This window comes from Elgaria multicarinata, chromosome 2 (assembly GCF_023053635.1).
Source record: "Elgaria multicarinata webbii isolate HBS135686 ecotype San Diego chromosome 2, rElgMul1.1.pri, whole genome shotgun sequence".
In the NCBI taxonomy this organism is placed as follows: domain Eukaryota; kingdom Metazoa; phylum Chordata; class Lepidosauria; order Squamata; family Anguidae; genus Elgaria; species Elgaria multicarinata.
In genome coordinates, this window is record NC_086172.1 from 40,976,073 (window position 1) to 40,988,828 (window position 12,756).

The following is a 12,756-nucleotide window of genomic DNA, read 5'->3' on the forward strand; positions in this document are numbered from 1 at the left end:
AACCCCCCAATTACTATAAAATTCTAGGAAATTATAAAACAGATATTAAAAACCTTATCATACGCCATTAAATGCCTGGGAAGAAAGCCTGAAAATGATGTTGAAAAGATGGTCATGGTTAGCGACAGACAGACGTAAGTGGGTTGAGCATTCTACAATTGGGGGGTTGTCACTGAGGCGGCTTTCCCAGAACTTCCCTTGGAGAAGGGGCTCAGTCGTTCGCAATAGTGTCCAAGTACTTTATATTGGGAGCGGCACTCTATCAAGTATTGAGGTCCTGAGCCTTTTAAAGGCTACAGTTCCAGATTGGCACCTTGAACTGGGCTCGGAAACATACGGGCAGCCAGTGCAAGAGGGCCAGAATTGCTGCAATATACTCAGACCTGCTCCCTGTTTGCCCAAGCTGCTGCTTCTAAACGGTCTTCAAGGGCAGCCCCACGTAGGGTGCAATGCAGTAATCAAACTTGGAGGTAACCAGAGTATAGACAAATGAAGCCAATAAGAACTTGGGAGTCTCTCTTTCATCAGACACACAAAACAAGTATCTCTTCCTCCCTGTTCGGGACTCCTCGCGCAGTCGCCAGGAAGGTGAGGGGGGGAGGACCGGACTGTTTCCGGCCTCCCAGGCACAGGAGGGTCGTCAACGGCCCCGCCTTCGTAGAGTCCGCAACCACGTGTCACTTCGACCGGTCTATGTGTTTTTCTCTTCCTCCTCTCTTCTCTCCCACCCGCCCGCATCTCCATATCACGTGACTGCATCTTTTCCTCACCCGAGGAGAAGGAAGAGGAGGAGGGTGAGAAACGAACGAGAAAGAAAGAGATGTGTCAGTGAGTTCCCGCGAGATGTGACGGAAGCCTGTGGGGGACCCGGGCTTTAAAGTGCGGCTCCGCCGGCGGTCGTGAGGGGGTGAGTGTGTTTTCTGTGAGCTTGTGGGGGGGTTTTTTTGTATGTAAACAGAGGAAGTCTGTGCCTCGCCTCGCCCGTCTCTGGGTGTAACGGCTCGGGGTGGGGCTCCAGCCTTACCCAGGCGTCGGCTTGGGTGGAAGTCGCCGGGCCCTGCTGGAGGATAGGTGGGGGAGCCTGGGAGGCTGTAACATGGCGCCGTCGCCGCTGCTCTGTGTAGAGCGGGGGCCCTTTTCTCTACCCGCTGCCCGAAGAAGGTCTCTCTGTCTTGGAAAGCCGTTAGTTGCCTTCACCGCCACCGCCGCTATAGGGAAGCGCCTATCCAGCTTCTGCCATCGCTCCGCTCCCCGCTGCTTATTGCACCTTGCCCTTGGACCAGACCACTCCTCACTGGGAGGAAGGCTTCAGAAACAGGCCCCCCGACGTACCCAATGTGCTGTGGAAGGTTAAGGGAAGGAGGGTATATACAGGGCAGCTCCTTGTCATCTCTCAGCGTTTGCACTGCAGAAACAATACACTTACATACATACACATAGTATGGGGGATCATAGGTGCAGTGATGGCTGTTTTCTCTCCCTCCCCGCCCAATGAGAAGGGATTGGGGCCGAAAAACCTTCTGTGGTTACTCCTAGCAACCATAGGCATGTTGGTGAAAGGCAAGCACACGTTGATAAAAGGCAGGCTCAGGCTTCCCGACCTGTTCGCTGTAGGTTAATGAGTGCCAACACTTACACTAGCCTTTCTCAACCTGTTGCCCCTCCAGATGTTTTGGACTACATTCCAAAACATTCCTGAATTTTGCCCGTGTTGGCAGGGGATGGTGGGAACTGAAGGCCAAGACTTCTGGAGGGCAGCAGATTAGGGAAGACTCACTTACACCTATTTGTTATTATTGCCGATGGGCAGGAAGGGAAAGCACCTAGACGCTTGTTTTTACTATCTTGAGTTTTGTGATCTCAAAGCAAAACAAAACCAATGGCCCTGTTCAGGAGACACTTTAAACCATGGCTTTAGCCATGGTGCTTTAGGCTTTGGAGCTTAAACACCATGGTTAAAGCTGTGGTTTAAGGTGTCTTCTGAACAGGGCCAAAGTGAGTGTAATGCCAAGCTGAAATATTTCTTTCCTTTTGCTGAGGTGTGTGTGTGTGTGTTTGAAAAAGGTGCAGCAGAGACTATTGCTGCTGCTGTTCTGCCTCTAATTAAGGCCATTCTTCAGTCTAGCACAAATCCTACAGTTGCCAGCCTTTGTATCTTTCATGCGATCAATACTATCCATTTTCTAATAGAGAGTATTAGTATTAAGAATAAGTATACTGTTTAATTTAGAGGCAAGTTAATTCCCCATGGCTTAATAATTAAAAAGGTGGTGGTGTAGAACTCTCTCCTTTTCTTGGTTATTTATCTGCAAAGTGCCTGTTTTAATTGTGCAAAGCTTGTCTAATTAAATTTTCTGCAGTTGTGTGTAAACGTTTACAACTTAGAATGAAACAAAGTACATTAAAATTGAAAGTGCAAGAATTGTTACAGTATATTCTGCCACCACTCACTCATTATAGAAAAGTTTCTGTAAGATACCACTGTGTTACATTAGTGTCAGAGATGTGCTGTGTTCTTCATATAACCTCTGAGGACTCTTATTTGTGCACATTCTGGACCTCCCTTAACCCAACATTACCACATCAAAATAACAAAAATGGAAGGAAGTGATGTTATGGTGTGTGTTCTTTTAAAGTGGTGGAGCTTGATATACTTTCTTTGTATATGATATTTGGCAAACTCTACATTGTTTGTATGATTTTGGAGTACTGAAATACCTTTCTCCAGTTAAATTCTGTTGTCAGTTTTTCCATTAAGAGAAGTTTGATTTGGTTCTCATCTCTACAATTGACATATGGTAGCCACATGATTATGGGACTTGGCTATATTTTCAAAGCTTTTTTCTTGGTAGCAGTGTAACCCTACCATGACATCCCCTCAAAAACACTCTGGTTGTTTAGATATTATAAACAATATTTTAAGTTCATTCTGCCTTTACAGAATAAGCGAATTGTTCCTGATGAGTTGGTGAAGATGCTTTCTCTAGATACAGATAATTTGACAAGAGGGTAGGTTCTTAAACTGGTGTTGTTGCCACAGAATGGATGGACATGTGTGTGAAGTTCCAGGAAAGCAGAATATCCTGAGCCAAGCAGATACTAATGAACATCTTAGAGGTTTGGCATTGCGTTCACTACTGTCTCCAAGGAAGAGTTAAGACAGCCTTGTTTGAGGTGATGGTGAGGATGTGTTCCAGGCAACAGATCATCACAGGAAACAGTGGATTACATGTGACACAATTAAAGGAAAGTTTCTCCCTGTACTCATATGTGGAACAAATGCTTGATGCTGGGCCAGTGGGGTTGGTAAAAGACAGAGTAAGTTTAGAAAGAATGGTAAAAAAAAAAAAAAAGCTTGATGCTGCGGCAATGGCGTGATAAAAGTAAGCTTAGAAAGGATGTCTGAGTTCAAAAAGTTTGAGAAACGCTGCCAGAAACCAAGTAACTGGCGTTTTATGAAGCACAAACTAACATCTGAAGTATCTTGTGTAACTGTTGTTAGAAGAGGGACTTGCTGTTTAATAGATACGTTTGGTTCTATCCAGTCATAAATAAGCACTTCAAAATTCTCTGGATTTTCTCTCATTGAAATTAATGGAATAAGGGAGCAATCTGAAGATCCCAGAGAGGATGGTTGAAGAGTCGTTGGGTGATGATTTGCAGTGAGAATGGTCCAGCACTGGAGGCTTCACTCATTTTATGGTGGAAAGTTCTGTTTCCATTGCTCTGCTGATAGAAGTCGAGGGGGAAGGTAGATTGGGAGAGGCCTTGGATGCACCTTATCCCAAACTTCCTCATTCACCCACCACACACTTCAAAAGGTGAAGGGAGCTATGGCGGTTCTGGAGATGGTGCATTGGATTCTGCACCCATAAAAGGCAATGGAAAGGAAATTTGATAAAGAAAAGTGGGGAGGAGAAAGATCTTCTTCCCCTTCTGCCTGGCTGGTTTCTCTCCCCACACCCACACCCGCCCCACTACATTAGGATTAAAACTGTGGCTAAATTGTGCCTATGGGGATTACTCAGAGTGTTGACTAGTTCCAGAAGTATGATTAACATGTTACAAAATGGTTCTTATTCAATACAGGACAGCAGAGGCTTAGTTCAGACTGTGAGTGGGGGCATGCAATATGCAGTATTTATTTATTTATTTATTACATTTTTATACCACCCAATAGCCGAAGCTCTCTGGGCGGTTCACAAAAATTAAACCATAATAAATCAACAACAGTTTAAAAACACAAATACAAAATACAGTATAAAAAGCACAACCAGGATAAAACCACGCAGCAAAAATTGATATAAGATTAAAATACTGAGTTAGAACAGTAAAACCGTATGGCAGAGACCTAATGTGACAAGAACTCAAACCAGTTGCAATGGCAAAATGGCCTTCCATGAATGGTTTGGGGATCCAAGTTTATTTCATGCTAACAGAGACTTTGTTAAATAACCCTGCATAATTGTGATTGATATTGTGACTTGTCTGTAGTAATTTCAGCACAATGGGGGCATTAATAAATGTTTTGACTATATGAAGACAATATTTTTAGATACAAAACTAAAAGGTTCTAAGATTTGCTTAACCTTGAAAGCCATTTGATGAAAAATTCTTGGTTAATCTACAGCATTGGTCTCAAACTGTGTTCTGAGAGAACCTGGACTTTCTTAAAAACTTATTAGGTTTTTTTAGTGAGAATATTGCTATTGGTGGAAAAGTTTCTCTGAAAGACAGCTTGCCTGTCACTACTACTAATCCATCTCCTGCAAAGCGCAGCCCCAGAGGAGTGCTGTATGTGTTTGAAGGTGTGTGTGTGTGCTTAAGTGCCTGAGATCTAGAACTCCCTTCCAAGGAAGGGCAAAATCACTTTCTCGCTAACAACATTCTGGAAGTTGAGGAACGCCTTTTTTAGGAAATCCTTCAGTTCGTAAGTGTAACACTGTTTTTAGGGGGGCTCCAACCTGAGGGCTCCAATTAAAATACATTCTGCAGCTATTCCGTCTTTTCCTCCTTAACAGGGTTTTTTTGTGTGTTTTTTGGGTGGAAAGAAAAAAGATGGAAGAAACGGTGGGAAAACACAGCAGGGTTACAAGTGGAAGACTGTGTCTGGACCACCAGTAAAATTCTGTGAATGAGGCAGGGTGATGGCATAATAAAAGTCTTCTCTGGAAGCACCCTTAATCAGTCTCTACATTTAAGTATTTTAAATATTTTTGATTATTGTGTGTTGTATCTTTCAGCTGCGGCTTTTGTGTTTATGGAGGGATATTTTTAATTGTTACATTATTTATTTGAGAGCTGCCTATAATTCTTTAGAGATAAGGTAGGGTATAAATGTTTTGAAATAAATATAAGAGGCTTACTGTGTATCCTGAAACACTAGTACCCAGAATCCTTCAGAAATGTACAGGAGTTCCTATGCAGACAAATTGATGCAGAAAATGGTCTCTAAAGGTAGAAAGGTTGAAATCCACTGTCCTATTCCAATTTTCACATGTATTCTTGGTCCAAAAGGAAGAATTTGTTCAGAGTGGCTTTCCTTAATTATTTCCTTAATTTCCTTTAGCAATGGCTTGAGGAATGTCCTTGTTGAATTAAAAGTGCCAGAGCAAAGGTTTTGAATAGCAAATGTATCTTACTGAATTATCTTCAAGTATCTTATTAGAGGTGAACATAAATGAGTACTGTGCTAGTTAAAAGCAATGATATACAAATATGGTTTTTTTTCACTTTTGGAATATAGGGTCTGAATATTTTGTAAATAGGCAAGACGCAGCTTTACCATTATTGTAGTGAAAAAGAGTGGTGATGTGTGTGTTTTTAACCTGTTAAGTTTAACCCATGCTCTGAACAACAAGTGCGATGTAGTGTCTTAGAATGTTGGGATCTGACAAGGAATTGAATTCTCATTCCCCTGTGAAGCTTGCTAGTTATATAGGCTGAGAGTGATTGACTTGGTCAAATCCCCAAGGTCAAGCCAGTGAGATAATTTCCTGATCAATTGAAAGTGAGGAGAAATAAGAGATTGGAGGGAGGGGACCTGCAAATTTTACACACAAATATCAGTATTAGAACAATAAAATAATGTGTAAAATGCACAACTAAAGGTTCAGGTAACTGCCAATTGGTAAACCAAAAATGAAACAACTTCACAAAAATACACAAGGGTTATAAGGACAGGCAAAACATATCTTAGCCCTGTTACAAATTGCAAGGGCAGTCTATTCAATTTAACATTGTTGCTCGCCAAATATGTTTTGACTGGATAGTCTTCTTCAGTGACAGATTTACAAACCTTCAAATGTCTGCTTTAGCATGGATCTCAAAAAATCCAATGTCCAAAATAATACCACTCCAGGCATATGCTTCTGATGAGTAAAGAAATAATATTGATAGTTCATCTTACTCATCTTTCCCCATTATTTGCAGAATTCCCATTAATTTTGCTTCAGATAAAGTTCACCATCTAGCTAGTGTGGATACTGTGAAATATTCTTCTGCTCAGATCAGTAGGGTCTGAATGAAAGTTTTAAATTTAAATGTTGAAGAGCATTTTAAGATTTTGAATATTTGGGGAAAGCCCCCAAATTAATATTTTTTTCTATTTTTTTATACATGCTTGCTCCTTCAACACTTGAATTTAAAATTTTCTTTTAGACCCTACTGGTCTGCGTAGAGAAGTATTCCACAACATCCAGTCATGGTGAGCTCTATTTGAAGCAAAGTTAATTGGACTTTTGGTCAGCAGACATTTGAAGTTTTGCAAATCTGTCACTGCAGACGACTATTCAGTGGGAGATTGTTTGACAAGCAACAACGTTAAATTCGACAGATTGCCATTGTAATTTGCGATTAAGTTTGTAACAGAACCATGATACATTTTGTCTGCCCTTTATTGTGAAGTTGGTTCAATTTGTTTAACAATTGACTTTTATCTGCACCTTTTGTTGTCCATTTTTAGTTACTATAAATTGTTTTATTATTGTAGTATGATATTTGTGAGTAAAATTTGCAGTTCTTTCCTGATCTCTTATTTCTCTTTGGTCAAATCTTTCTCAGGAGATTATTGTGAAGATAAATAAAAAATGTACTCACTGTTATGAATTCCTTGGAGGAAGGGTAGAATACAAACGTGATGGATCTAAAAGCCCACTGTTATAGATTGGCTTTATTTGCTCCCATTCTAACAATTATTTGACTGTTACAATTGAAGCCTGGCATCTGGGGTAGAAATGGACGTTTCTGCCCTTCATGCAACAACATTCCATTTATTTATTTATTACTGTTGCAAAGAGGCTGTTCAGTTTTTTTGCTCCACAGCCAATAAGCAGCCACAAAGTACCAGGTTATCATCAGTTTCGACTCTGAAAAGACTCAGTTACACAGGAAAGGAGAGTTTGCCCCCAAGTATGGTTGTTGTGCTATTTTGTGGGATAGTAGCCAGTACTGCCATGAGGGGATGAGTTGTTTGCTTGTACTAGCTCCGGGATCTGTACTTGAAACTGTTCTACTACTATAGATCAGGCAGTAAAAATTCATTCACTTTTATTGAAGTGTAAAACACTTTTAAAAATGCATGCTATTTGTCAAAGAATGGCAAAGTGATTGCAGCCGCTGATTGTGCATCAGTAGAAAGAAATGCTTTTATCAGTTAGCATTTAGAGCAGTTGATTGGCTTTAATTGACTTTACATTGTTTCTCAACCTCTTATTCCTTGACTGTATGGGAAATGTTTTAGGAAATCTGCATCTAAGTTTTGTTTTGGCCTGTGGGAATGACCTTGAAGAACTCGACATCTTTTACCTTTAGCTGCCCACTTGCAAAATCCAAAATATAATGCCCACCCTTTTTATACCCACCCCTTATCTCATGGAGGATGGTCTTAACAAATAGCATTTCTGTTTATTGTACAGTATTTTCCCTTCTATAATCTTTTCTGTCTTTTTTTACTTTGCTTCCTCCATATTGCTGCTATGCTTGAGAGGAGGGAGGTTGTTCTCTGTATGGTTTGAGAAAGCATCCAAAAGACTGGGTTGTTTCCCTGGCACCACCCAGGAAGGCTGGGATCACTGATTGTGATTTTTCTGAGTGCTGCTTTCTCTGGCTTCACCCACAGTTCTTTCCCTATATTGTCCAGGACAGTCATCTCATGAACTTCCTCTCCAGTTTTTCTCTTAAAACACCTTTTTCTGACTTCTCGATTCTTTTTCTTACTATTTCTTACTATTTCTTAAACCCAGACTTCCTTCTACCATTCTTAAAAATAAAAAGTGAGCTCTAGCAGGGAAGAAAACAACAGTACCAAAGAAGGCTGGAAAGACTACACAAATTAGGGGCATCAAGGCTCCAAGCACACATCAGCACGCCTCCTCACAGAGCTTCCCATGGGTAAGATTTCACTCCAGTCCACTCCAGTGATTACTCCTGCCTTGCCTGCAAAAGCCACAGATTAATCCCACTTCCCCCCATTGTCAATGGGTGTTCCAATTTCCACAAAGGAATACCTCAAGAATAACAGTAACAACAGATACCAGTCTAACAGGGTGGGGGCCCCACTGCCTCAACCTAGTAGCCCAGGGCTGGTGGTTCCCTATAGAAGCCAGCCAGAGAATCAGCTAGCTAGAACTATGAGCAGACCTTCTAGCATTTGCCTACTTTCAGGCAGTGTGTCCACAGTGGCCCATGTAAACCACCAAGGTTGTGGGGGGTCTCACTCCAAGTCACTTCAAAAAGAAGCAAACCTTCTCTTTACCTGGGCAGAGCAATCCATTCTAACCATCTCAACCCAGCATATCCAGAGGATACTGTATGTGACACCAGACTATCTTATTCAACAACACTTTGATCCAGGCAACTGGGTCCTCAACACTTTAGACCTTTCACCAAATTCACTGTTTGCCTTTGCACAACCTTTGAATTTGAGAGTTCTTCGCAAAATATGAGCAGGGCAAGCCTGCATTGTCCTTGTGGGCACCACACTGGCTGAGACATCTGTGGGTTTTGGAAATACTACAGCTAGCTCAGACAGATCCCTGGTTCCTTCCATAGCAACCAGATCTCCTCACTCAGGGACCCATTTGTCATCCAGGCCCAGCCTGGCTACATCTAGCAGCATAGAAACTGAGCAGCAAATGTTCCTGAGCCTGGACTACCCAGAACCAGTCGTTAATACTCTTCTGTTTTCTAGGAAACAATTGGCAGAACATATCTACGAAGCATCCTGGAGGGCTTTTGATAGATGGTGCAAATGCAAAACAGTGGACCTTCATTCATCTCCTTTCCTTCGTCCAAGCAGGTGCAGGCATGGGCCTTAAACCCAATGCGTAAAAGAGACAGGTGTCATCGCTCTCCTCAGTTCTCTCAAGACCTGCACATCCACCATTAATGACACATTCCCACTTAAAGCAATTCTTGAGAGCTGCTTTTCTCAGTCCTCCAGTAGTGCACAGATTCCCATTCTGGAACCTACACACTGTCCTAAAAGCACTCACCAAGGCCCCTTTTGAACACCTATGAACTTTGTCATTCAGTCTCCTGTCTTTCAAGGATGTCTTCCTTATAGACATCTCTTCATCCAGAAGGGCTTCTGAGTTGGGGGCCATCTCTATGTGAGACCATCTCTGTCTTCACCAACAGCACACTAAAATTCAGATGTGACCCTTCCTTCATACCCAGAATAAACTCTCTGTTTTATCAGTCCCAGGAACTTGTTCAAACCCTTCTCATCCCTCTAAGAAGCTATGGTACATATTAGATGTCCATAAGGCTCTAGAAATTTGCATATATAGAACCAAATACTTACATCTCACAGACTCACTATTTGTGTCTTTCCACCCATCATCATGAGGCAAAAAGGCCTCCAAGGATTAAGGGTTACATCATATCAGCCTATGACACTCAACACATTCCTAGGCCTTTACATCTCACACCACACTCCAGGACCGCAGCAGCCTCTGATAGAGGCGTATTTTCCACAAATATGCCTTTATCGTAGATCTGTAGAGCAGCTGACTACTTGGTCAATACCTAACACGTTCACAAGGCATTACAAATTAGTCTCATTTGCCTTGCCCAAGCAGCCTTCAGCAGGAGGATGCTCCAACAGATAGTATCTCCACCTTGAGGTCATCCACACTCCCTCCCTAATCAAATTCAACTTTGACATGTCCCAGTCTTTTGGATACCTACTCACACCATACAGAGAATGGGACATTGGGAACTTATTGGTAAGGTGTGACGGAGGCATCCAACTGCACCTGTCATGGGCGGCTGATGAGATACCAACTGACATCCACCTCAGGACCATGTGACTTGGCTCCTCAGAGGGAGCATTTATCCTCCTTTGTCTCTCAGGCTATCTCTCTCCATACTTACTGCTTTGCCTCTAGACTCCTGTTTCTCCTTGCTCAGCTGTGGAAGGAACTGGGGGCGAAATCATGTGATCCCTGCTTTCCTGAGCAGTCCCAAGGAAACAACCAAATATTTTGAATGCCTCCATCACATCATACCAGAAAGGACCAGTAAGCCCCAATGTCCCATTTTGATTTAGTTCTATTTTCAAGAGTGCTATACATTCTTCTGTTCAAGTGATAGAATAGAAAACATGGAATTCATGTTGAGGGCACTGAGCCAGCCTCCTTTTTTATGCTGACTTGATTGCAGCCTCTCTTGCATGTTTCCAGAGGAATGCAGTTCCAAGGAAGGTGGCTGTTCAATTCTAGGAGCTCTTGGAAAAAATGGTTTATCTGGACCCATTTCAATCCCACTGACTGTGCGGGTAACCTTCCAGTTGGATTACTGCAGGAGTGGGCAACTGTTTTGCCCCCAAGGGCCATATGTTGTGATGGGTGATTGGTTGGAAACAATACGCACATGCACACACTCACTTTTCCTCCCCACCTTCATTTTAGTGTGCAGGGAGATTTAAATCTATGTGCTGCGATCTGATTACGTCTTTCCACACTGCCCCACTAGGAATAGTTGCAATTTCAATGAGTAAGAAGGAAAGCAGGGATGATTCTTTGTGTACTGCCCTCCCTATTTAAAAACTTTGGCAGGTTGGGTGCAGCATAATTATGATGGGGAGGGCAGCACATGTGGAGAGTCATCCTTGTGCACCACCATTCCATCAGCATTACACTCCACACAGTCGCTGCTCACCTGAGTGACAGAAGGAAATGTGATGGTTATAGCAGCTTGAGCTCCTGCGCATGCTGAACAGAAGACCACCTCAAACTGAACATATGTGAATTACTGTAATGCACTGTATGTGTATACATTATACAGCATCAAAGTGCTTCTGCTAAAGGGGGCAGATAAGGTAATGATATTGCCTGCTCTATCAAGTTCTGTTTCTTTCTTAGATGTTACATTAGTCAGATAGTGGTACTCTGGGAAATGTTGGGGTATGTAGGGCAAGAGAGACACTAATTCAGGTTTGTTTCAAGAAGTAGCTTGCTGAGGCACTCGCTGGCCTGGTTAATATATGGGTTGTCATTGAATCATGGGTAGTTGGTGAATTGCAGGTTGACATTACATGTGAACCCTGCAGTATGGTTTAACTATGGGTTGTTAACCAGGAACAAAACAGGAAAGGAACCCATGGTTTGTTGTTGGGTTGCAAACTCTGGGTTTTTTGTGGTGAAGAGCCCATAGTTAAACCATAATGCAGGGTTTGCTCCTAATGACAGTCCATGATTCAGCAACAGCACACAATTCAACGACAGCCCATACTCAACCTGTATTTTGGATTGTCATTATGTGCAAACCAGCTCATTATCTCTGAGGACAGGTGACGAGAATATTTTTTCCTAGTGGGCAAGTATATGCATGGAGAAATGTAATGTGTGCACTCTCCTGTATGTAGCCAGCAACAGTTCTGTGATCACAATTGCTGGAGAAAATTCCATCATGATCCAGGGATTTACTATTTTCCACATCCACTTACTTTACACATCATGTTCGTGTCCTCTAACCCAAGGATTGTCAGAAGTACTCATATGGATAAAATTGTATTTTATGTATCAGTCTAATTTATGTCACAGTATTGTTCTGAAGATAATTTATATAAGGATGCATTATAATCCATTCAGAGCCTTTCAGGCAAGATAGGAAAGCAATAATTTAATAATTGACTTTCCCTCCTTAATTTGCAGAACCACTGTCATGAAAAGGAGGATATAATAAGTTGTTCAGCGTATGAACTTTGGCTTACATGTGAAATCTGCCAGGTATATATACTGTAGTACATTTATATTCTGTTTTCTTAATAAAATACAACTTGTACATTTTGTAGAAATGTTTCAGTTTGTCATGGGCTTTCTTTGCTTTCCTCACATGATTTTAGAAATATGCCTTCCAAACTGTTAAGACATTCATTGAAATATTGCTCCTTTTGAGGCTTGGTTATAAAGTGATGTTGTATACTGGGAAAATACTAATATCTTTGGAGGTTTGTGTTTTGACATTGAATATGTTTGCTGTTCCAATGTAGGTAATACAAGGACCTGTAGAATATGAGTGATGACAAACCCTTTTTATGCACTGCCCCTGGATGTGGACAGGTAATATATGTTAATTCTATTCATGCCAGTCAACAGAAAAGCATTTGTTATATGAGAAGAAGTGTTTTATATTTGAATTTGAGTCTGAAGAACATTTCTACTCCTTAAAGTTAATGTGAGAAGCAACTGCCCTGATTCAGCCAGACATGCGTCTTTGCTGCACACGCTCAGCTGTTTGTCAAGAATTTCC

At 41.7% G+C, this 12,756-nt stretch overlaps 1 protein-coding gene across 5 annotated transcripts in view; it reads left to right on the forward strand.

The window, feature by feature from the left end:
- The first annotated feature begins 746 nt into the window (after nt 1-746).
- The window catches only part of ATF2 (activating transcription factor 2), a 52,252-nt gene continuing 40,242 nt past the window's right edge, over nt 747-12,756 (forward strand). The window contains exons 1-3 of one of the 5 annotated variants that reach the window (XM_063116340.1): nt 747-907; nt 12,159-12,233; nt 12,497-12,566. In XM_063116340.1, the coding sequence (XP_062972410.1) occupies nt 12,542-12,566 (25 nt within the window). In that variant the 5' untranslated portion in view covers nt 747-907; nt 12,159-12,233; nt 12,497-12,541. The remainder of the gene's footprint in view (nt 908-12,158; nt 12,234-12,496; nt 12,567-12,756) is intronic. The other 4 variants (XM_063116338.1, XM_063116343.1, XM_063116341.1 and 1 more) reach the window with 4 other exon arrangements.